Source organism: Brassica napus, unplaced genomic scaffold (genome assembly GCF_020379485.1).
Source record: "Brassica napus cultivar Da-Ae unplaced genomic scaffold, Da-Ae ScsIHWf_170;HRSCAF=307, whole genome shotgun sequence".
In the NCBI taxonomy this organism is placed as follows: Eukaryota; Viridiplantae; Streptophyta; class Magnoliopsida; order Brassicales; family Brassicaceae; genus Brassica; species Brassica napus.
The window spans coordinates 1-26,105 of record NW_026015128.1 but is presented as its reverse complement, the minus strand read 5'-3'; the positions used below and the strand labels follow the sequence as shown (position 1 = coordinate 26,105).

Genomic DNA, 26,105 nt, shown 5'->3' with positions numbered 1-26,105 from the left:
TTAGTATAATAAGATTGACTAATGCCAATTTCAAAACCCATTGGTAAAAAACTTTATTTTTTCTTTTATACATGCAACAGCACTGTAAGAATTTAACAATGATTTTTTTTTAAAGGAGGACCCTTGATCTGATTTGGCAAAGTAAAAAACAACAACTGATTTTCACATCTATCCCCTTATTATTAAAGGATAAATATTTTTAAAAACAACCTTAAATTTATGTATTATTAACAAGTTTGTCATTATGTTTATGTGTCAACACCTCAAGCCTTCTCACACCACATTTTAAACAATATTTATTTACTAGAAAATTTACAACATATGCCATTAATCCCTATTCATTATATCATTATCATTTATTATATCATTTATAAAAAAATATTAGTTTAAATGTATTTCCCATATCAGATTCGTAACTATACATATAGAAACCAACTAATATATCGTGTATGAAATTTCTGATTCCTTAAATGACAATTACATATATTGTCATGTGTATAAGCTTCGTTTGCAAAATACAATAATTTTTTTTTGGTAATCAAAATATACAATAACCAACTAATATATCTTCTATGAAATTTCTGATTCTTTAAATATTAATTACATACATTGTCATGTGTGTAAACTTCGTTTGTAAAATACAATAATTTTTTTTGTAATCAAAATATACAATAATCAAAATACAATAATTTTGTATGTACGAAGTTACACAAATTATATAAGTTTAATTTTTTGCATTTTACTCACTATTTTCTGTAAAACAAATTTGTATATATATCACCCCGAGCATGCCAAGCTTATCCCATACCTTCCCATTCATTTTTCAAAAGCTGCATTAACTTCTCCATTTAATTCTCTTATTTAAACTTTAAGACTCTGTGGGCGAATTCATGCATGCACCAATAGATACGCTCTATGCAATGTAGATTATGAGTATGGGTAGGTTAGCTTCTTAAATGCAAATCCTTCTCCTTCTTCCTTTTTTAATCACTATAAATTGCTCTTCTTCTCACTATCCACTCCACTCTCACCCCATAAACTAGTTCACATAAAATAAAAATAAATAAAAAGTTAGTTCTTCATGTGCATTGCTCAGATGATTCTTCTAAAGTTCACAGACGATGTTCCCTTTTGTATTCTTAGCACGGTTTGCATCATGTTAATTAGAGCGATAAAAAGAGCTTTCTTGGGGTTATTCATCCTCATTCTTGCGTCTGGTAATTTTACAAGTTATCTTAATTTGATATATTTTAATTCAGCTTAGCTTCATTTTATGGTTTGTTCTATTTTTGTTCTTCGGCATATATGCCCATTAGTTTAACATACTTATAAAGATAAAACGTAAAAATCATTTCATTAGGTACATTATAAGGTTACATCCTTTTGCTTAACTACATTATAAGATTTATTTACTAAACTACATTATAAGATTACGTGCAAAAAAAAAATATTAACAGTACTCCTGTGATAAAAGCATTAATTATTAAAGAGAAGGTTCATGGATCTTCATCTTCTCAAGCTTTCTAGAGCGTTCAATAGTAAAGCAATTTTATATCTTTCCAGAAGCTATCTGAAAGTCGGCATTTTTGTTTTCATTTCCGTCGCTTTAAAGTTTTCACCTAAATGACTTGTTGTCGAGGCAGACAAGACAACCTATTTGAGAGCATCTCCTTGTAAAATTTCATTCTTTTTTTCAAAATAGAACAAAAGTAAAATATGAAGTAAAAATGCTTTAATCTTATTCTATTTTTTACTCCATAATGGAGTGATGAACAGAAAAATAATAGATTACTCCATTTATTGAGTAAATTTTATTATAGAGTGAGATATGAAGTTGGATTGGAGCATTTCTTACTTCATATTTACTTTTACACTATTTTTGGAGAAAAAAATGGAGTGGGGTTAGAGATGCCCTGAAATTTGATTTAATAAGATTTCAGTTGACAGAAAAACAAACAAACACCAGAATGTACAGTACAATAAGCTTATTAATTCATAGTGTACATAAGATGGTGGGGGTCCAAATTTTGTGTGATATGGCCACACCCACTATGTATTCATGCCTACCTTAATTGAATTCAATAAGTTATCTCCTCTATGGATTCCCTACATCTTAAATTATATACATTCTTTTACAAAGGACACTTTCCTTTTTAGTAGTGTATTGTTTAACATATCACATGGCATGATTTTATCCACATTCTTATGTCTAACAATTTTATAAGACCACTAATTGCCGCTATTTTTCTTTTTGATGCAGTTAGTGTTGTGGTTGCCGCCATTGCAGGAGCCACGGAAGGTCACACCACAGATATTGGATTTATTCGAGGCGGTTTGCTAGGAGTTGTAGTTGGAGTTATCACCGCGGTCCAACTCTTTGGACTGATGCTACATGGTGATCAGTCTTTGTCCAAGGTTATTGTCATTCTATATATAACCAATTAAAAGCTAATCAATCATATGCTTTGGTAACACTAGTTTGGTGACAATAATAAGAAAATCTGAGCAGGTTAGTGCTTTAATGAGGAGAATAATGAATGGGAAAGCCATCATGGGATTGGTTAGACCAGCTGTGCTCAAAGCATATCAATGGCAAGTAAGTAGTCCATTTTCTATTCTTCTAATATTTTCATCTCGTTTTAATTAACATTTTAGTTTTAATTTCGGCTGTGAAACTTGACCATGTCTAATATAATAGTTTGTACTCGTTCATTGTGTCACCATCTCAATTTATTTCCAAGAAAGTTGAGTTTTTGATATTATTTTAAACAAGATTAAAAGATCAAAACAACTATTGCAGATAATGGGAGTGGACACAAGTTATTGGAGATATCAGACATGTACCACTATGACCAAGAACCAAAAGGGTTATCGGTGAACTCTATCAAGAACATCCCCACGTTTTACTTCAGTTGTTCAGGTGATCATCAAACAACTTCGAGTTGTTCGATTTGCTTACAGGTAATGAATTGTAACCAAAATCATTTACAAATGAGGACGTACGGTATTAAATGTAATCATAACGCCATCATCATACGTACTTATATTAATTGATTGGTGCGTAGGATTGGGAAGAAGGACAAGTGGGAAGAAAGCTAGAGAGATGTGGCCACACGTTTCATATGAAATGCATAGATGAGTGGTTCCTTAGGCAAGTCAGTTGCCCCATTTGTAGAGACCATCTTTCATAACATTTTTACATAATTAAAGATGTATTTTCCTAAGCAATTCCATGTAAAAATATGCTAAAACATTTCTCACATCATTTCTCTTGGACCTTAGTAACATGCGATACTGCTATTCCTTAATATTAATCGGGAATTTTTTAAACTAAGATCAGACAATTTAGTGGTCTAATCCAACGCTATAATACCAAATGCGTTTCGTGTCAGAGTTAACATGCCAAATGAACAAAAATTCCATGTAAGATGTTTTTAAAAATTGGACGTAAATAACACGTTATAGATAAGCTCATGGGATTGATATGGGCTTCATGGTCTAGTGGGTCCAAACTCCATAATTTAAAAATTATTATCCAGTTATATTAATAAAAAGCCTTTGTATTATTCTCAGTAATACGTGTACCTAACTAAGGGTAAAGTCGGAAATGTAAAAAAATTGTCTTCGAAGACACAAGGAGGAGACACCACCAGGAGCACGAGTATCATCTGCTTAAAGTCCCCCATCGCTTCGGACAATAGCTTAAAGTCTTTCTCCTTCACCTACCATTCTCTCTCTCTCTCTCTCCCCTTTCGTACCTCTCGACAGAGAGAGTGAAATGACTTGGTCCGTCTTCAGATCCATAAACTCTCCAACTCTCGACCTCTCCGCCGCACTTCGCTCCACCCGCAGCCCTTTGTTCGCCGCCGGTGCAGGCTGCGCTACACTCGCTGGTGTTTCTCTCTTCCGAATGTCTTCCAGATCTCCTCCTTTCGCTTCTCTCAGTGTCTCAGCTTCTGCTTCTGGTATCTCTCTCTCTCTCTTCTCTTCTCTCCGATTTGGCTTCAAAGTTTCCAATTCTTGGTGGCATTTGCTAAAGTTTTGATTTTGATGATTGCCCGGAACGAAAGTTTTGATTTTGATATCGATTTTGCTGAACTCATCTGTTTATTAGTATTGGGTCTTAAAGCTTTTCATTGTTTTAGTTTGTATCTCTTATATCAAGTGTGATAACTATAGACAGTGTGTGGGTTTTGAGGAGGATAATGAGAGTTATTGACAGTGTTGAATTTTGTAAAAAAAAAATGCAGAGAAGAAGGAAGTTGTGGCGACAGAGAAAGCACCAGCTGCTTTGGGACCATACTCTCAGGCCATCAAAGCCAACAATCTCGTTTTCGTTTCCGGTGTTCTTGGTCTTATACCTGAGGTTTTGTTTCACGGCTTTGAATTATATTTACCTGCAAAATGAAAATTAACCAATACTATGGGTTCTAACTTCTCTTTTTGTTCTTTGTGTGTTTACTAGACTGGAAAGTTTGTTTCGGACAACGTTGAAGATCAGACTGAGCAGGTGAAGTTGCTTCTAAACTGTCATCATTGTCTTTACAAATATTGCTTTTGTTTACACTAATTTTTTTTGTGTTTGGGTGATCTATCCAGAGTAAAGGAGATGTTAGGTTGTCTTAGATGTTTTTTGTTTGACAAATTGAAGTGTGAAAATATGAATGAAAAGTAACTAGTGTGCCTAACTTAACCTCAGTTTAATCTTTACCTTCGCCACACTGGAAGAAGCCTCTGGAACTTATGAGCTTGTTTACTTTTGAACTGTTTCATTTGGTATATTTTAGTCTTCAGAGTAACTGCTAGTGTATATCTGTAGCAAGGTTTAAATTGCTCTGTTTACTTACCTTTCCTGATACTGTCTGAATTCTGATTGCTTTATTATTGTTTTTTTTGGGTAATATCGAAGATACTCAAGAACATGGGTGAGATACTGAAAGCTAGTGGTGTTGATTACTCCTCCGTGGTGAAGACAACGATCATGTACGTCCTACTCAACAGAATCATCCATCCGTATGAGTTGATGAATCTTGAATAGAAACTGATCTCTTTGGTTTTCTTCCACAGGCTTGCTGACTTAGGTGACTTCAAGAAAGTGAACGAGATTTACGCCAAATGTGAGTTCATTGATAAGAATCATTAGTGTTCTTACTTTACTTTTAAAAAATGCATTATAACTAGTTTTAATGTTAGTGGGAAGTATTTTGAACCAATTTTTCCTTTGTCTGGTGCAGACTTCCCAGCTCCTTCACCAGCGCGATCGACATATCAAGTCGCAGCTTTGCCACTAAACGCCAAGATTGAGATTGAATGTATTGCAGCACTCTAGAGCACCATCAAATCTCATCCAGGAAGAGTTTTAGATTCGGAAAATGTCAGAACAAATAAGAGGGGCTTATCATATCAACCATTAGGTTGGTTGTAAAACCCATACCCCTATCAAGAATAACTGAATAAGTGATTCTATTTTAGGACCAGCATGTTGTGTTGACTTGATATTTATTGAGTACAATATTAAATTTGAAACCCTTTATGATTTGAGGTTCATAGCTGGTGTTTAGTTTACTAAGAAGTAAATAACTCCAGTTTGAAAAGATGACTTGAAACTAAACAAAGTTTATTTTGCTCAAAACAAAAACTAAACCAAATTTATCTGTTTGGGCTTTTTTTCTGGCTTTTCTTCTTGCTGCCAATTTGCTATTAATATTTGTGCACATGATTTATGTTTGTCATTCAAATCAGCAGAAACTCTATAAATTAATATTCGATAGATTACCGTACACTATAATTCAATAAATTTTTCCGATTCCGAATTAGACCGAATCAAAATAAGATACAAATCGATAAAATAATAAAATAGTTTTTTAGAAATCCTATGTAAATAAATATATGGTCCCGTTGAAATCATAAACTTATCTGTATATATTTGTATTATTTGCTTTATTTCACAATATAATTATCTCTATATTTTCTTAACATTTCAATATATTTTGCTTATATTTAGTAAAATTATATCTAAATAGCATTTAAATTTTATAAATCATATTTTATCTACACCAAATAATATAATAAATTTGTGAAATCGAATTTCAAAATTTTAATTAGTGTATATGCGGTAAAATCAATTACTTTGTATGTTATAAAAATATATTCTAAAATTTTAAAAAATCTAGAAATGTAAACTTTTTGTAAATTAATAACTCAACTAGGATAAAACTTGCGCCGTGTGCATGGTGAGTTTATTTGTATATATTATTCGACAATTGTTTTATATATTTGATCATTTTATTTATACGGTTGCTCAAAAAAAAAGTTATACATATACAATGCTTTTTTGTTGTTATTATATAATTTATTTCATATGGACCAGATCAATTTTTATTAAAAATTATGGAACTAAACTATAATTAATATATTATGGGTTGATCGAATTGGACATTAAACAAAATATGACACAAAAACGTTATTTTTTTTCACCGAACACATTCTTGAAAAAATTGAACAGTATTGTTTGCACACTTGAATTATTTTGACATTTTATCTTCCATATGGTTTTGAAAGGTTTCAGGTCAATCATCGAATTGATACATGTCATTTTAATGATTTTAGTCGTATGTTTAAGGAAAACTTACATTTTCTAATTTAAAGTCGTTCAAAAAAATTCAAAATATAACATATAAGAAAAAATCTAACATATAAGGTTTCCTCATTTTTGTAATTTAAAGTCATTTTAAATTTTTTAAAATATAACATATAATATTTCTTCATTTTTGTAATTTAAAGTCATTTTAAAAATTCAAAATATAACATATAAGAAAAAATCTAATTTTTTATTATATGGTTAATGTGGTTGTTTAAATTTTTAAATAATAGAAAATTAAACAAAAATGAATAAGGATGCAAAATTGTTATCAAATCTTTTTTATTCATAATAATTAATTGTCATATATATGTAAATTATATTTGGTAATTCCGTAGTTTTTATTTAAGAAAATAATACATGGTTCTTATATTTTGGGTTAATATAATATTCTTTAGTAATTGGATTTGTACCAACATTTTTTCAATTGATTATTATGCTGCCACGTACGCTAAATTGACATCTTAATTAAGTGATGCCTAAACATATTTTTTTTAATTTGTACAAATTTAATGTTATAATTTTTTAAATGTTTCTCAATTAATATATAGGGGATTGGTTTAGTGGTTTACTAACGTGGTTGGTAATTATCATTGACTTTTGATTCTATTGATACTGGAATTTGAAGTTTTGGTTGAAACATCTCATAGTTTTTTTGTTATTTATATAAAAGTGGAAGTGTCTCCTGATTAAAGCCAAAAACAAAAAAAGCGTCTCTCCCACGTTAAACATAGACGATTGTGCACTGTTGGAAAGCCTTTGGATAATATTATTAGATTCTCCAATAAGAGAAATCATTCAGATTTTCTAGAATCGGATTCGAGCTATTGTCACCATTTTTATGTATATTTTGTAACAATCTTTTCTTAAACACAAGTAATACGTGGAAGCTCCTTGATCCAATTGTTTGACTAAAGGTTCATTAATGCTTCTACGCTATCAGATCCATGTTTCAATTCCCGGAAAAATCGATTCATTAAACAATTATGCAGGTTACGGAGGAAAAACTTACAAGAGATCTTCAACATGGTGCAAGTAAATTCGCTGAAGCGTGATCTTCGTAGGATAGCTCAGGTGATGCAGTTAGACGTAGATCCTTATAAGGCATGTAGTGTTATCGGTTGTCAGATCGTCTATGTAATATTTCTCATAATTGTAATATCATAATAAATCAGCATTAAAAAAAACACAAGTAATATTTTTAAGAAATATATATAGTATTTTTCAGTTTTATATTTTTTTTTTGACATCAAGTACTTTTCAGTTTTGTAACTATCTATGTATATTATTATTTGAGATGTGATTTTGATTATGTGTCATAATCCCCATAATTTTAGGATAAGTTAAAAAAATTAATTTTTTTAATAATAATATTGTTTAAACTTTATATTAATTAATTTATATTTATCATAAAATTTAAAATAATTAACTAATAAATATTAACTAATTCTAATGATAACATCATAGTCAGGTTTATTTTATATTCAACTTGTATGTTATTAGTTTTCTCTAATTTTAAGGTGAGTTATTAGTTTTAATAATACAATTATTTAAATTATATCTTAATGAAATAAGTAATAAATTAGTTAATCATTGAATATATACACATATATGTCGTAAAATATAAATTTTATAATTATGTTAAATATTTATATATATATTTATATTTAATATTAAACAATTATATTCCTAACTAAAGTATTTATATATGACGAAGATTAAATAATTGTTTTTATCTTAAAAGTCACAAATGTATTCACAATAAGATATATATTTAAAAAGTAAATTATCCGACAAAATAAAATTGATTAAAATGTTAAAAATATAAAGAAACATGCAAAATAAAATAAAAATATTAAATAACATAAAATGATTTGATGTTAATCAATTATTTGTAAATTTCTTTTTTCAGGGTTTATGTCTTTTCGATAAAAAAAATTTTTTTAATAACTTTCAGTCTAAATTATCTCAAAGTGATTCTTTTGTTCTGAATAATTTACCATCATTGACTATACCACATAATGTATAATGAAATCGACTACGGCTTAAAACCATCAAAATAACCTTTGTGATGATTTCCTGAAAGAGTTGGAAATAATTACTTCAAAAATTCAAAAGCAATATTTAGATGCCAGTATAAAAAGGAAGCCTTAGCCCATGAATTTCTATATCAGAGTATTTTTCTAATTGGTGTATCCTAGTATTAATCTATGTTCTATTGGTGTATCCTAATATTTAGATGCCAGTATAAAAAGGAAGCCTTATTCTAATAATTTGTATTGTAGACATTATTGATCAGATTGTGAATTGTTAGACCTCCGAAAGATATCATCACAAAATAAAGATATTCCACTAAGTTAGAATTAACTATTTGTGAGATAAAATAGTTTTATTAAGCATTTAATTTTATATTATATTTAATCTCATAGGTGATAAATTAGTTAACAGATCATTGCAAATATATACTATATTGTAAAATATAAATTGTATACTTATGCTAAATATTTGTATATTTTGAATATAAAATCAGATTCCTAACTAATATAAATTAATTTGCATTTATACATATGAACATCAAATTAATTTTTGATCCATAAAATCATTATCACAATAATATAATCATTACCGAAATAATAAATAACCTATAAAATACAAAATGAAACTTATTAAAGAATATTAAAAATACAAAGAAACATGAAAACTATGATAAAAATATTAAATAACATAGAAAAAATTAACAAATAATAAACATAATATAAATATAATCTAAGAGAATGAATAGGTAATGTATTATATTTTTTTCTCAAAGTTTAAGATCTAAATTATTGATAGTATATGATGTTTATTGGCCATTGCTATTATGTTGGTGATTTATGAGTAGTGTCTCTAATGCTTACAATGCCGTTGAAATTATTTTCAATCACAACTACAATAAATGTTTGATTTCAACTTCAAGTTGCCTAATGATAACTTAATTATTAGAGAAGAATTTTATCCAAAATTTAAACTCCATGAATAAAACAAATAGAACTTAATACATTGATGGTCAATATAAATATTAAATTTGAATCATTTATAAGATTAATTTAATGTTTTATCAAATTTATTAATGTAAATAAAATTCATATTAAATCATGATTTTTTGAATATCTACATATTAATCTGCACATGGTGCAGGATATCATCTAATTTTTATATAATTAACACAATTTTATACCAGGTGTTGCTAGTTTAAGTCGTCCCTTCATGTTTTGTATTTTTTTTATGCTTTAAGAGAGTCTTATTTTTAACTAACCTGAGGGTATTCCAGACTTATGAGAATGCACATACTAATCTTTAAGGTAAGGTGCATTTCATGGATAAATCATATTTCAGGATATTCAAATGGGCTGAAAGCAAAAGCTCATATCATGTGTACTAGGTGATTTTCCCGTGCTCATGCACGGATATAAATATTTTTAAAGTAAATATATTATAATAATTGATTGCTACTTACATTTAATATTAAATTAATTTATAATTTATATGCATCATTTATATTAATAATATTATACTACTTTAATTTTTATATATATTATATCTAATTGGTTTTGTTATTTTTTAGTCGATTTAGTTGTCATTTGGGTATATTAGATTTGCATATATGAATTCAACTGTAATATTTTTTATTCTATATATTAAAATTTTGATTAATTTCTCATTTACATTTAGATGGTTGTTATCTTAGATATGTAAATATATTTTATGAAGATTATGTATAACTTAAGATATATTGTACTTAGAATGAAATAAAAAAAACAAACTAAAGTGTATGATTCCAAATTAAATAAATTAATACAACGAAATGATAATATTCTGAAGTCTCATTTATATATATAAATTTTACAAAAGAACTAAATTGTAACAGTTGGTTAATATTTTATTTTCATTTTTAATATTTTTTTAGTTGTCCTATGATTTATATTTATAAAATAAATTACTATTCTTATAAAATTATATAATCTTATCGTAGTTAAATCTATGATTTTAGATATAATTTGGATTAGTCGAATCATTCATGTTGTGAGTATATTGAGTTACATATATTCTTTCAAATAAAAAATGAAGTATAATTATTTTTTTATTATAATTAAGTCAAATATGCATGTATTTTCATAACATTTATCAAAATTATATGTTGATGTTTTTTTAAAAAAATATTTGAAAATAAAGATGATCAATATGAAGTTACATGCGTAAGTAGCTGATACATTTTCGAAAGCTTATGTACACATATCAATATTTACAATAATTAAAATATTTTAAAAATTCTAAATAACTTTATGCCTTTGATTTATTGAATGGAAACTAAAATTTATTTGAATAATCTTTAAAATGAGAATTCAGATTTGCTTTGGTATTTTGATTATGGTTCTATTAAGTTCCACAAATACAAAAACATAAAATTTAAAAGCATATTTAATATTAAGAAAAAATAACTTTAATAATAATAAAATATAATATATCTACCTCATTAAACTATTTTGTAACTATTTGATCAAACGTTATTTATTTTAGAATTTTCTTTTTAGTTTTTTTTTTTAATATCTCTTAAAAATAAGCAGTAAAAAAATTGTGACTGTATTTAAACTAATATTATATAAGTAAAATATAATTTATCGATATTTTTTGCTTTAATTGGAAGATATTATAGTCAACTAAATTTATGAAACTCTTAAAAATAAACAGTAAAAAATTGTGAGTGTATTTAAAATAATATTATATAAGTAAAATATAATTTATCGATATTTTTTTGCTGTAATTGAAAGATATTATAGTCAACTAAATTTAGGAAAAATAAATAAAACATTTCAATATTACTAATTCTAAAATATTTTTAGATAATTAAACATATATTAGTTTATGTTACTTAATTATTTTATGTAATCATCTAAGAAAATATATAGGTATATAAAAATATTTTTATTAATTTGAACTTTATGAAAAATAAATAAAACATTTCAATATTACTAATTATAAAATATTTTTAGATAATTAAACATATATTAGTTTATGTTACTTAATTATTTTATGTAATCATCTAAGAAAATATATAGCACTACAAGAAAACGTAACCTTAACGAGGAAATTTAACGAGGAAAAAGAATCCTCGTAAAAAAACGTTGATTTTGCGAAGAAAGTACGTGGAAAAAGAAAAGCATCGTTATTTCGTCGTAAGATAACGACAAAACATATTCGTCGTAAAGACGATGTAAATTGACGTGGCTTTTACGAGGAAAAACTATTTCCTCGTAAAAGCCACGTAAATTTCGCGAGTTCTTTACGACGAAATATTTTACGTGTACTTAACGAGGAAATTTTGAATCCACCAACTTGGTAGGTGGCTCACGTTTTTTTTTTGGTCATCCAATTAATTTTCGTCGTAATTTCATAGTAAAATTACAACTACCAGATTCGAAATTTTCTATAAATATGGATGTTTGAACATCATTTTAAACACACCAACAACAAAAAACGTGAAAGAAAAAAAATGGCTGGCTCTGGGACTATTTACGAGTTGCGGAATTGGATGTATATGCATAGAGATGCTAACGGGAGAGTGACGAAAGAATACCTTGCGGGGCTGGAGACATTTATGCACCAAGCAGATTCAACACCGCTCGCCCAAGAAAGTGGTAAGATGTTCTGTCCTTGTCGGAAATGCAACAATTCGAAATTGGCAAACCGTGAAAATGTTTGGAAGCATTTAATAAATAGAGGTTTCACGCCAAATTACTATATCTGGTTTCAACATGGGGAAGGTTATAATTATGATCAGAATGAAGCTAGTAGTAGTAATAGCAATTTTCAGGAAGAACCGGTTAATCATCATTTGCATAATGAACATAGTTACCATCAGGAGGAGATGGTAGATTATGATAGGGTTCATGATATGGTAGCTGATGCATTCGTAGCTCATGATGAAGATGAAGAACCTAATATAGATGCAAAAAAGTTTTACGGAATGTTAAACGCGGCGAATCAACCACTTTACAGTGGTTGTAGAGAAGGTCTCTCTAAATTGTCGTTGGCTGCTAGAATGATGAATATTAAAACTGATCACAATCTACCTGAAAGTTGCATGAACGAATGGGCGGACTTGTTTAAAGAGTATTTGCCGGAAGACAATGTGTCTGCTGATTCTTATTATGAGATTCAGAAATTAGTTTATAGTCTTGGGTTGCCTTCGGAGATGATAGATGTCTGCATCGACAACTGCATGATCTATTGGGGAGATGATGAGAAGCTAGAAGTATGTCGATTCTGCAAGAAGCCACGATTCAAGCCGCAAGGACGGGGACGTAATAGGGTACCGTACCAAAGGATGTGGTACCTACCAATTACAGACAGATTGAAAAGATTGTATCAATCAGAGCAGACTGCTGCAAAGATGAGATGGCATGCCGAGCATACTCAGACGGATGGTGAGATGACTCATCCATCAGATGCAAGAGCCTGGAAACATTTCAACAAAGTACATCCGGATTTTGCTAGCAATAGCCGGAATGTGTATCTCGGATTATGCACAGATGGATTTAGTCCGTTCGGAATGTCAGGGAGACAATATTCATTGTGGCCAGTCTTTCTTACGCCATACAACCTGCCACCGGAGATGTGCATGCAACGGGAGTTGCTATTCTTGACGATATTGATACCTGGTCCGAACCATCCAAAAAGGTCCCTGGATGTTTTCCTACAACCACTGATAAAAGAGTTGAAGGATTTGTGGTCAACAGGGGTGAGGACGTATGACTGTTCAACGAAGACGAATTTTACGATGCGAGCTATGCTTTTGTGGACCATAAGTGACTTTCCTGCATATGGGATGTTGTCTGGATGGACTACACATGGGAGATTAGCTTGTCCATATTGTAATGGAACGACAGATGCGTTTCAACTGAAGAATGGTAGGAAGACAAGTTGGTTTGATTGTCATCGTCGATTTCTTCCCATTGGCCATCCTTACCGAAGAAACAAGAATTTGTTTAGGCACAAAAGGGTTGTGAGAGACACTCCTCCACCATATCTAACTGGAGAACAAATTGAAGCACAAATCGACTACTACGGAGCTAACGAAACAGTTCGTTGGGGTGGTAATTGGCATGTCCCTCGTAATATGCCTGATTCTTACGGTGTTCATCACAACTGGCACAAGAAGAGTATATTTTGGGAGTTGCCATATTGGAAGGATCTTCTTCTGCGCCACAACCTCGATGTGATGCATATAGAGAAGAATTTCTTTGAGAACATCATGAATACAATATTGAATGTCCCAGGGAAGACAAAAGACAACATAAAATCGAGGTTGGACTTGCCGGATATTTGCTCAAGAAGCGAGTTACATATTAAAAGCAATGGACAAGTTCCCGTTCCGATATTCAGACTGTCTTCAGAAAAAAAGTCGGTGTTGTTCAACTGGGTGGCATCAGAAGTGAAGTTCCCCGATGGGTATGTTTCAAATCTCTCTAGATGTGTTGAAAAGGGTCAAAAGTTCTCTGGGATGAAGAGTCATGATTGTCATGTCTTTATGCAACGACTACTGCCCTTTGCATTTGCGGAGCTACTTCCAACAAACGTACATGAAGCACTTGCAGGTTCGTAGTGTTTTATATCACAATAATTTTATAACGGTCTAGTTTGCAAAATAATATACGACTAACAATGTGTTTAATTGTTTTTGGAATATAAAAGGCATTGGAGCATTTTTCAGGGATCTGAGCACACGCACTCTTAAAGAAGAAGTTGTGGAACAGCTTCAGGAGAACATTCCCATCTTATTGTGCAACTTGGAGAAGATATTTCCTCCTGGATTTTTTGACGTCATGGAGCATCTAGCTGTCCACCTCCCATATGAAGCATTGCTTCGTGGACCTGTACATTACGGATGGATGTATCAGTATGAGCGAGCCATGAAATATTTGAAGGGAAAAGCAAAGAACCTCGCCAAAGTTGAAGGTTCTATAATTGCTGGAAGTTTGACGGAAGAAGTTTCTCACTTCACATCGTACTACTTTGCGTCAAAAGTACGTACTCGTAGAAGAGCTCCAAGAAGATATGATGATGGTGGAGTTGCGCCAACATATGCAGTTGCTGGTGTTCCAGACATCTTTAGCCAGATTGGACGACTCGGTGGGAAGTCTAAAGAGGTTTGGTGGTCGAGTGAACAAGACGCTCATAGTGCACACACCTATATTCTACTCAATTGCGAGGATCCATTGATGCGTTATTTTGAAAGGTAACATATATGGACACTTCAAAACACATAATTAATTATATAATTGCAAGAGATTCATTCCTATGAAATGTGATTAATTTTACAGCCTATTTGTTTCTCAAGTCGAAGAAACATTTCCTGGTATATCCACAAGTGACGTAGACAAAAGGAAAGATCAGCACTTCATTAAGTGGTTGCGGAATCAGGTATTATAACTCAAACTATTTTTTCATACATGATTTGTATTTTAATGTTCTCTTTATTTTTGCAGGTTGATTATGACGACGATGCAGATTATCCTAAGTGGTTACACGAAGTAATTCAATCTCCACTTGTAAAGGTCACCACATCACAGATGTATTTCACACGAGGCTACACTTTTCACACATATGAGTATGGTAGACAGCGGGCGACCAGTAACTATGGAATATGTGTGAAAGGGGAAACAGATTTCTACGGGATCTTGACGGAGATTATTGAAGTCGAATTTCCAGGGATACTGAAGCTGAAATGCGTCATCTTCAAATGTGAATGGTTCGACCCCGTCGTCAACAGAGGTGTTCGGTCTAACAAATTTGGTGTAGTTGATGTCAACGGTGGACGTCGGTACAACAAATTCGAGCCTTTCATCTTAGCTTCACAAGCAGACCAAGTTAGCTTCCTTCCATACCCTCGGATGAGAGATTCGGGTATAAATTGGTTAGCAGTGATCAAAGTTACACCTCGAGGACGAATCATCAGTGGAGAAGAACCACCATTGCAAGAAGAACAGATAAATGAAGTCGAGGAACCTGAACAAGAAATTGATGACATCCTTCTCATTGATCCGCATAATCACGAATACGAAGATCTTACCGATGATGCCACAGACGAAGCTGTAGAAGACGAGTTTAATGAAAATGATGATATTTCTAGTGATGACGAGAATGTCGATGTATCCGATTGATGTATTTGATTTTGTGTAGTTTGTTTTATGAATAAGGTAATGTGAGAGTTTGTTTTATGAATAAGAAATTGTGGGAGTTTGTTTTATAAATAAGTAAATGTGGGAATTGTGGTTTGGAATAGAAATAAAGATGGGGTTTGGAATATATGAAGTAGAAGATAAGGAATATGGGGTTTTGGGGTTTGGGGTTTCGGATTTTAGTGATTTAAACGTAATACTCGTTAATTCCTCGTAAGTTGACGTCGAATGTACGACGTAATCCTCGTTTATTCCACGTAGGACAGAATCGTCGTAAAGAACTCGTTAGCTTACGTGGAAATAACGACGAAACTAAAAAAAATAAAGAAAGCGAAACCCGTTAATTCCACGTAGGACAGAATCGTCGTAAAGACCTCGTAAGGTAAATAGACGTAAATACCGAAGGAGGCACTCTTTAATTCCACGTAGGATGATTTCGTCGTAAACACCTCGTAACAAAAATCGTCGTAAAAACCTCGTAGACTAAAAACTAGAAAAAAAAAAGGAAAAGAAGAGAGACACCAGATTTACATGTGGCAAGACTTCCAGCAATTATAATACTTAAGTCTCGCCCACATAAATTCTAATATCTTCTTCTCTTTCTTTTTTTCCAAATATTTCTAATTTGGTGAAAAGCGGGACTAGCTACTTCCTCATAGTATAAAAACTAGTAAAAAGGAAAAAAAGTAAGATACTGAAATTATATGTGGCGAGACTTAAGTCTCACCCACATAAATTCTAATATCTTCTTTTCTTCTTTTTTTTTTCAAATATTTCTAATTTGAAAAGTATTTTGGTGAGGAGTGTGATTTGAGATAGGGTGTGTTTTGTGAGTTTGTGTGTGGTTTGAGAAGGAAAGTTGTGGGTATTTATAGAAAATAAAGGCTCGCTAATTCCTCGTAACTGGTTAACTCGTTAATTCCACGTAACCTTTTCGTCGTAAAAACGTCGTTAACGAAAACGCGGGCCTTTGTATTTCGTCGCTATTTCGTCGTAAATGAAAACGCGGGCCTCTGTAATTCCTCGTAAGTTTACGAGGAAATTACGAGGACAAGTAATCTTATATATATCCCGAGCGAGCTCGCTCCGTCTTTCCTCTCCACTTCCTCTCCACTTCCTCCCTAATTCGTAGCAATGGTAAGTCTCTCTAATTCCTCTCTAGTTTGATTAGTTTAGGATAGATTAGGTGGTTAGTATAGGGAATTTAGATAGGTTTACGGATCTTATGTTATTTAGTGTTGATTAGGTGGATAATGTTGGGAAGTATATTGTTCACGAAAATTTAAAAAATTAATTTTTTTCTCAGGTTCGAAAAGGTAGACTTACTGCCCATTACAGAGAGATGTTCGGTGAGCCGGGTAGTCGTTTAGACCCGTCGTCTTCTTCAGCTCCCGGTTCTTCGGGTCAGGAGACTGTCCCCGAGACTCAGTACACTCAGAGAGTCATTGGATCTCCTTCTTCTAGTGCACCATCGGTTCCTCACGTGCCTCCCCAGATGGCTCCTCCTCCTGTGCCTCCTCCGATGCCGGCACCTCCGATGCCCGCCGAGATTCATCCCGATTTGATGGTGCCTCCGAGTGCTCCTTACTCGCAGTACACCGTAGAGGACATTCTCCGTCTGCCAGGCAGAGAAGGTTTACCAGTCATCGACCCCGACCGACCGGACGGAACTTTATGGTATGTTTCATTATTTTTTTATTCTTTTTAAATTCTTTTATAACTTTAAAAAATAATTTATATTTTAAATTTGTATTTTTCAGGTGGGGGATTGACGGATGTCTTGCATCGGACGTAACCGACACGATAAAAGGTTACTTCTCCATGCCACATCCGAACTGGAAAACGACGCCCCACTACGTCAGAAAGACGTGGTTCAAAATTTACGCTGTAAGTTCTATTAATTAAATATATATCTTTAAATTTTTTATTATTTATATATATATTTTTTTCTGAAAAACTAATTATAAATTATTTTTTCCAACAGCAAAAATATAATTGGGCCTTGGGGATCACTGAGAGGGTGAGGAAGAAGTTTGTCGCGAAGGCGAAAGTTCGCTTGTTGGACACGGTCTCCAACTGGAAGGGTGACTGGATCGTGAAGGGGTATGAGCGTGGCAAACCCGCTGAGCTCACCACGGATGTCTGGGATGGCCTCATCCGATATTGGCGTCTTCCTGATTCCATTAGAATCGCCCAGTCTTGCTCTAACTCCCGTAACACAGTCGATGAGCACGGGAACGGGCCGATGCTTCACACTACGGGCCAAAAACCCCACGCCGGTGTCCGTTTGGAAATGGTAATTAAAAATTTAATTATATTAAATTTTTAGTATATTTTTATATATATTCTAACAACTTTCTTAAATGTTTTTTTAGGCCAAAGAGACGGGAGAATTCCCGTCTCTTATGCAACTTTACGAGAGGACCCACAAGAACAAGGCGGGCCGATTTATAGATGGCAAGTCCGAGCAAATCTACAACGATTTGGCTGCTCGGGTTGAAGAACGCCAGACCCAGCTGACCCAACAGTCCACCGATGGATTACCCGTCACCTTATCCACACCTGAAGTGGATAAGCTTTACGAGGAGGTAAATTTTCTAAAATTTTAATTTTTTAAATATTCATTTAATTTAACTTTAAATTTTTACTAACAAAATTTATTTTTTGTTTTTAAGGTTGTCCCTAAAAAAAGGGACGGACGTTGGGGATTGGTTCCGTCAACGATGTTCCGAGAGCGACATCGTCTTATGTTCAGCGACGGGATGATGAAGTCTCTCAGCTGCGTAGGGAGTCCGAAGAGCTGCGTAGAGAGTCTACTCAGCTGCGATCTCGTATGGGTGGACTCGAGGGCTTCTTGGACGTTGTAGCGGCCACAAATCCGGAATGGGCGACTTTGTTGAGGACCATGCGACAACAAAATCCTATCCCAGGCCAGTCACCGACCGACGACTCACATGCCGAGGCGGATGTTCAGGCGAGGAGTGATGAATTCTACGAGGCGATTAACGACCACCCTTAGTTCTTTTTAATTTCGGTTCTTGTATTATGAATTCAAAACTTATTTATATATAAAATATTTTGGTTTTGATTTTTTAGAATTTTAATTTTATTAATAATTTAAATAATTTAAATTATATTTATAATTATAATTTTTTATATTTCTATAAAATAATGAAACGAAGTAAATTCGTAGCTAATTTTGCGGCTTCTTTACGTGGAAGCTTAACGTGGTTTTTACGAGGAAACATTTACAAGGAAATAACGTGGAAATCTATCAAGGTTTTTACGTTTTCTTTACGTGGAAAGCTGTCAAGGTATTTACGTTTATTTTACGAGTATTTATTTACGTGGGTTTTACGAGGAAAGTTTTTCGTGGTATTTACGAGGAAACTTAGCGACGTCCTTACGTGGAATCTTTACGTGGTCTTTACGACGAAATATCCTCCTTCGCTTTTACGACGAAATTATTTCCTCGCTACCTTACGACGAATTAGCGAGGATATATGCGTTACGACAAACGTATAACGACGAAACGGGTTTCCTCGCTAATTCCTCGTAACACTGCTTTTACGACGAAGTAACGAGGAAAACTGCCCTCGTAAAACTTGTGTTTTCTTGTAGTGTAGGTATATAAAATATTTTTATTAATTTGAACTTTTTTTTATTGTTTAAATTATGTTTTAGAAGAAATAATATTTATGTTTCTAATATCAAGATTATATGTGTAAATTGTTTTTAATGATATCATGTTATATAGAAATTTATAATTTTCATCTAAGAAAATATAGATATAAAAAAGTATTTTATTAGTTCAAAATTATATTTTATCTTATTTAAAAATATTTTTTAAATGTAATATTACCATTTTGTGAACTTTCCTTTTTTATGAAATCATATTATATATACATATATTTTCGTTTTTCAATTCTTCTTTTTTTAAAGGGTGAATTTGCGAGATAGCCAAAATCTAGAGTATAATTAGGAAAATGACTATGATTATGAAGTTATTGAGTGAATAACATTTTGCCTTCTCCCAAGCCGGTTATACCCCCAATGGAAACAAGTTACCGGTCAAAACAAAAAGAGAGATGACATCGATGACTTAATAGATGGATCACATTCACTGTGTACTGTTAACTCACGAATGAAACAAATATATCCACGTCACATGCTTTCTTACCACGTATATGTTAACTGTGGTATATAAATGTTTTATTCCATTTATAAAAGTACTATGTTTGATAGAAACAAACAGAACACCTTCATATGAAACATAACTAGAAACCTTAAGCTCAACTCCACACCTAAATACGAAACCCTAAACTTGAATCTCTAACCAAAACCCAAATATTAAATCTAATTTCTAATTATAATATATTTTAAAAATAAAATAAAATAAAAATAAATAAAATTTAAACTATTATTTTATACTATCTAAAATGGAATGGAGACTATTTTTCTGAACTAATGCATTTGTGTTCAACCTTAACCCACCTCCAACCAAAATAGTATATAACACCAACCCCATCCCAACCCCTCAATAATAAACCATATAACAACTCCACCATAAACCCCTAAATACTTAACCTAAAACCATAATCATTATACCCTAAACTCAAATATAAACCCTAAACTCAAATATAAACCCTCAACCTAAATAGAATAGAACTAAATAAATAGCATAGTACATATTGGTGAAAATATGAAATGTCTATGATATTATCGAAGAAGTTAATGCTAACTCTATCTTTACCTCCTCCACCTACAAAATAGTATTCCCTAAAATTTAATCACTAAAACCTAAACCTAAATATAAACCATAAACCAAAATATTAAAAGTTTATAAAGCATTACCATTCTACATGAGGCATATAAAATAGAAAATCTGAAAATGTAGTTACAATAGTATAAGAGGATGCAACAATCCTTTAATCTAAACAATACTCGAACCCCAATTCATAAATATGAAACTCTAAACTGTAATTATTGAAACCTAATCACTAAATTACAAACCCAAATATAAATCATAAACCTAAGTATAGACTCTAACCCCAAATAGAATGGAACAAAATACATAACATAGTATATATTGGTGAAATTTATGAAAGATATATGATTTCATGGAATAAGTGAATGTTGACTCCAACCATACTTCTCACCTACTAAATACTAAACCCAAAATCATAATCACTAAACTTTAAACCCAAATATAAACTCTAAACCCAAATAAAATGAAACTTTAAACCCAAATATGAACCCTAAACTCAAGTATAAACCAATTTTAATCACTAAACCCTTATTCAAATATAAACCTAACCCAAATATAAATCCTAAACCCGAATAGAATGGAACAAAATAAATGACATAGTATTTACTGGTGAAGTTATGAAATATTTATGATTGCATGGAAGAAGTTAATGTTAACTCCAACTATATACCCCTTCGCCTTCTAAATACTAAACACTAAACTATAATCACTAAACCCTAACCTAAATATAAAATCTAAACTCAAATATCAAAATATAAAAAGTACACAATATTATGTAATATTAAATTATATTATGTAATATTAAACTATACAATATAGATCATAGTGTGATTTTGCGGGTTCAAAAACATGTAACGAAATTTTTTAAAAATTAAAAACTATATTTCTAAACATAGTATATCACTTTTTAGTAATCATCAAATGGAATGGAATGTAATAAAATAGTATAGTAACATAATACATACACTTCATCTTCTCCGATCAACTTTGTTGCAGACGCCACACGAGTCTTTGAAACTCTATTATCCACCACAATCCTTCACCATCAACATAGACAATCTAATTTCATCAACAATCCCACAAATCTGAAAAGGAAAAGAGGCTCGGGTTGCTTTTTCTCGCCACTTCAACTATAACAACGTCATCTCGCAAGCGATTTCAGAAGCGGAGATGATGTCTCCTTTGCAACACACTTCGAGAAGGGGAATAAATTATGTGAGGGTATATGATTCTGTAATGGATACGGAGAATTTTTTTGGAACCTAACATTATTATTTTAATTTTTTTTTTACTTGCAGGTTTTACCGGTTGCAAGCAAGGGTAATATGGCAATATTATATAAAAAACACAGGAAACAGTGAAAAAGTAGGGTAATTGGTTTAGTCAATGAATTATTAATTGTTTGAAGGTTATACACCCCAATTTCTCTTTTTCTAACTTTATAAAAAATTTCCTTTTTTATTATATGTGTACATTTTTAGAAATTTTTTAAAAAGGAAACTAAATAAAATAATAAATAATAGTATTTTAAATGTAAGTTAATTCATTAAGGGTATCAGTGTAATCAACCATTGTGAAAGTTAACGTGAGAGCGACACATAGAAAACTGACTTCTCAAATAATATTATAGAGATATCCAAGATAATGTGACTTAGTTTCGCGCATCAGATGGATCGAACCTTAAACGTGTTTGCGTCCCAAGCTATTCTCTTTACCACTCGACCGCAAGATTCCGAGCAATGCTTAAAGAGAGTCAAGACACAAAACATTTTATATAGTTATGAATGACAACGAAAGCTAGAAGGTTTTGGGTTGCAGTAATAAACTCCTTGGTGCTAAAAGGAAGAGAAATGATAAAAATCCTTGGTGCTAAAAGGAAGAGAAATGATGTTTTGATGATAGAAGGTTTTGGGTTGCAGTAATAAAACTCCTTGGTGCTAAAAGGAAGAAAATGATGTTTTGATGATAGATGCATGAGAATACAAACTCACTGACTTATTGAAACACTCAAACACATACACGTACAACTTATTTATTGAAACCCATACACGGTCTTATTATAACTTAAGTGGCCGATAGCAAAGCAAGCACATGTAGTGGCAGGCCCGTACGTGGTTAGAGAAACTCTAACTAGGAAAGTACTTGGTTGTAGAAACGGCTTCAATTTCGACTTGAACAGTCAACTTATCATCCACAAGAAACCCCTTTGATGAATCTTTGAGATTAGAGAGAGGGACAAATTCACTAGAACCCCAACCATAAGCACGTCCAGTTTCCCAACGACTGAACCAGTTATCAACTACCAAAATATCACATAAAAAGCACTCATTAGTAGTCCATAGCTATTAATATGTGTAGATATATATAAATGTAATATCTGCTTACTTTGCCTTTCAACGTTTCTGAATTTGAATTTGTTAAGAACCCGAAGCTTAGCACGAACATAAATCCTCTCAAAAGGTCTGAGTTCCTCGTTATGATTAACGATAAGATACATGGACAAAGCTTTTCCCTTTCCCTTGTCACGACCACTTGGATTCACTTGTATATTCCTGATCATCAGCATATCGAAGAAGACTTGTTACTGTACCACAGTATACTTCAACTAAGCATATCAAACGAGATTATTTGGACTCACCAACGTCTTCCTCCGATGGAGAAAGTATCAGACAAGTAAGTATCTTCGAGCAACGTGGAGAACTTCAGAAGTCTCCAGGTAAATGTCGGGGTTTTGAAATTGTTAGCAACAGTGAAAAGTTCTGATGTTTGAAAGACAGTGGGAGTGGTCACATCAACACCAAACTCGCAGTGATCTCCATCATAGAGGTATCCATTATAGGGGCTTTTAAATGTATAACCAGGGAGAACCTGAGAGAACCCCCACATCGTTTTGAAATTATTATATCTCCAAACATCTGTATCTGCAGTAACAAAACATAATTGGATAGTACATATTAGTTCATATAATTAATAGCATCTTTTCTTGTTAAAATATCATATTTTTTAGGTTTTAAATTAGCAAAGAACCTTGGATGGTAAAGTACTTCTTCTCTTTCTTGTTGAAGACGTAAAACCTGAGATCAACGTAAACCTCTTCATGTGGAGCGAGAGTGGAGTTGTCTATGGCTGCGTAAAGCGAGAGGTACCCTGAACCTTTATCATTCTTGTTCCCGTTCGGGTACACAACAAGTGTTCCTGTTTTGTTTTTTTTGAGATGGTTTTAAGTATATACAATTTAGTTTTGAGTGAATAATTAAATTAAGATCATACTATCAAAAGTATATACCAGTTATAGCCAGCGGCTGAGAAAGGACGAGATACATATCTCTCTGAGTATTTTGACTTAAGTAGGGTGTTGAACGACTCCATCTTTAGAGAGTAAGAAGATGGAGGACGACTTCTGAGACCCTTCACTACTGCGTTTGAAGCTGAGACTTTATAGTCACGTGATGAGACCTCTTGGTCATGGTTATGTAAGTAATGGGCTTCTCCCTGGATTGGATCTGGTCCATCTCCATCTTGAACATGTGTGTGAAAGTAATGCGCTTCTCCCTGGATTGGGTCTGGTCCATCTCCATCGTCCACTGTTTTGAATATGTGTGACAATTTAAAAAAAAAGACAGTCTAGAGACTCAAACACACACAGACTATAAGATATATAAGATAAGATTTTTCTTGAATACTGGATAGATCTAAGAGAAAAGGCGTCTCCGTACATTGCAAGTGTGGTGAAGTCATCAGTGACTTGCTGTATGAAGGAACTTGAAGAGGCAGAGGTGATGATGAATAGACAAAACAAGAGAATTACAGCAGAACCGGTCTTTGTGTAACGACTCTTCATCTTTAATGTTGTATATGTGAGTGAAGTGCAGAGAGCAGAGATTAGTGAGACTTAAATAGCTGAAAGGGAGATGCTAGGAAGACTCCAGATGGTATGAAAGTATTGCATGACAGCACTGTTGATTCTATATTCTTAATACCTAACTGTTGTGTTTTGTTGCCTCGTGTTTGAAATGTAAAACCAAAAGTTGAAGCATCTTTGTTTGGTTGATAAGCTGGTGGTGGTGGTGGTTACATTTATCATGGGAATATTGCAAAAGACCTCTCAAAGCATATGTTTGTTTCTTCAAGATTATCTTTCCATTTAGGGAAAAAAAATGCAAAACAACCAATCATAGCTATCGGAGAAGATGACTACAATGTCAAAATATGAGGCTTTAGATGATTGCTGTCGATGACTGGAGATTGGTATAATTAAATGTAACTACTGTCCATGCTCATTGCCTCACTGGATCAGGTGCTTATTGTTGCTTAGTGAAAAGGTTGATGTGAACAATTCCTGATTTTGGCTGCTTGCTTCTATAGTTTTGGGAGTATCTAAGATAATAATATAAAGGGGAGAGGGCTGACTAGTCCTCTTCATATTTAAACAAACAATATTCAACCAAAATCATAATGAAGCTGACACAGACTGAAAAGAACATGCATGCAACTTGGTTCCACTCCTATCTGAGAACAGCACAACAACATATATAGCTAAAAGGAAGAAGAAACAAGTGGATAGATAAGTAGATAACAGTATCAAAATAACAGAATGTGTTTATCTTCATCAATAGGGTTTGGAAATTCAACATTATCACAAGATCTGTACCACACAATGCCAAAAAGAGTTTCAACGTTGGCTTGAGTTGAAGTACCATTCCACTTATAGTCGTGGTGAGAGGTCTTAGTTAAAGACTGCATGAAAGAATAACAGATAGTACCAAACGTTTCTGTTAATTGAACCGGGATTACTTTCCACAATACAAAAACATTTTTAGTCATATATATCACTAATTTCCTCTATTTTCTCTAAAAGTAATATTTTGAGCTTTACTTTTTTTATCTTCTGACAATTTTGAGCTTTATTTCAAAAGAAAATTCTGATATAAAGTGTTCTTTTCAGGGGTAGAGCATCTAGGTCTGCCAATGCTACCACAGTCCAAAACACTAAATGCAAAAATCCACTGGGAAAGGATTATAGGGTTTGACGGTTTGTGGTCCGTGAATTTCTTTCAGGAGATGAAATCTTCTTGCCTTCTCTGTGTTTAAACTATATGACGGTAGAATTTGTACCTCAACAGTAAATATATCTCTCTTAATTATTGTGAATGGTAAAGTTATTGCTAGAAACATGCACCATACAGTTTACAAGTATATAGACAATGTGGTAGTAAAATATAAGAAGATATCATTGACCTAACATCTCAATTTGGGCTAGATAGCCACAAAATTGGTCAAAGAAAAACTACCATTATTAGGTCTTGCTCCCTAGCAAACCAACAAGTGGTTGGCCCAGACAGGCTATGGCAGTAATCAAACACAAAGATCATTTCGCATTTCGCTACCAACATATACCGCGTGATTGGCTTGACCGGCTAGATCACGAAACAATGGCAATAGCATCTCAAGCTACAAAGACTAGTTCTGAACCAAGTTC

General features: G+C 32.4%; 2 protein-coding genes and 1 pseudogene across 2 annotated transcripts; 2 read left to right on the top strand and 1 right to left on the bottom strand.

Moving 5' to 3' along the window:
• Positions 1-827: 827 nt before the first annotated feature.
• Positions 828-3,334, top strand: LOC106356085 (annotated as a pseudogene).
• Positions 3,335-3,586: 252 nt separating this feature from the next.
• LOC125598464 (reactive Intermediate Deaminase A, chloroplastic-like) lies at positions 3,587-5,545 on the top strand. Its single transcript, XM_048772522.1, has 6 exons — positions 3,587-3,965; positions 4,251-4,366; positions 4,466-4,510; positions 4,910-4,983; positions 5,068-5,117; positions 5,235-5,545. Exons 1-6 carry the CDS (start codon positions 3,779-3,781, stop codon positions 5,327-5,329), a joined length of 567 nt encoding a protein of 188 aa, XP_048628479.1. The 5' UTR covers positions 3,587-3,778; the 3' UTR covers positions 5,330-5,545.
• A 17,019-nt stretch (positions 5,546-22,564) lies between these two features.
• Positions 22,565-24,483, bottom strand: LOC125598463. The gene is made up of 6 exons (XM_048772521.1): positions 24,343-24,483; positions 23,912-24,210; positions 23,654-23,819; positions 23,265-23,547; positions 23,012-23,178; positions 22,565-22,925 (listed from the first exon to the last, which is right to left on the bottom strand). The coding sequence occupies exons 1-6, from the start codon at positions 24,362-24,364 to the stop codon at positions 22,753-22,755; spliced, it is 1,110 nt and encodes a 369-aa protein (XP_048628478.1). The 5' UTR covers positions 24,365-24,483; the 3' UTR covers positions 22,565-22,752.
• Positions 24,484-26,105: the final 1,622 nt, after the last annotated feature.

Bases quoted from the DNA above. Each gene is read 5' to 3' on its own strand.
- LOC125598464 (XM_048772522.1), top strand. From the start codon at position 3,779: ATGACTTGGTCCGTCTTCAGATCCATAAACTCTCCAACTCTCGACCTC. The intron at 4,511-4,909 runs GTGAAGTTGCTT...GTAATATCGAAG, and splicing joins TTGAAGATCAGACTGAGCAG to ATACTCAAGAACATGGGTGA. The intron at 4,984-5,067 runs GTACGTCCTACT...TTTCTTCCACAG, and splicing joins GTGGTGAAGACAACGATCAT to GCTTGCTGACTTAGGTGACT.
- LOC125598463 (XM_048772521.1), bottom strand. From the start codon at position 24,364: ATGACTTCACCACACTTGCAAT. The intron at 23,548-23,653 runs GTTCTTTGCTAA...TTGTTACTGCAG, and splicing joins GAAGTACTTTACCATCCAAG to ATACAGATGTTTGGAGATAT. The intron at 22,926-23,011 runs GTAAGCAGATAT...ATATTTTGGTAG, and splicing joins CAGAAACGTTGAAAGGCAAA to TTGATAACTGGTTCAGTCGT.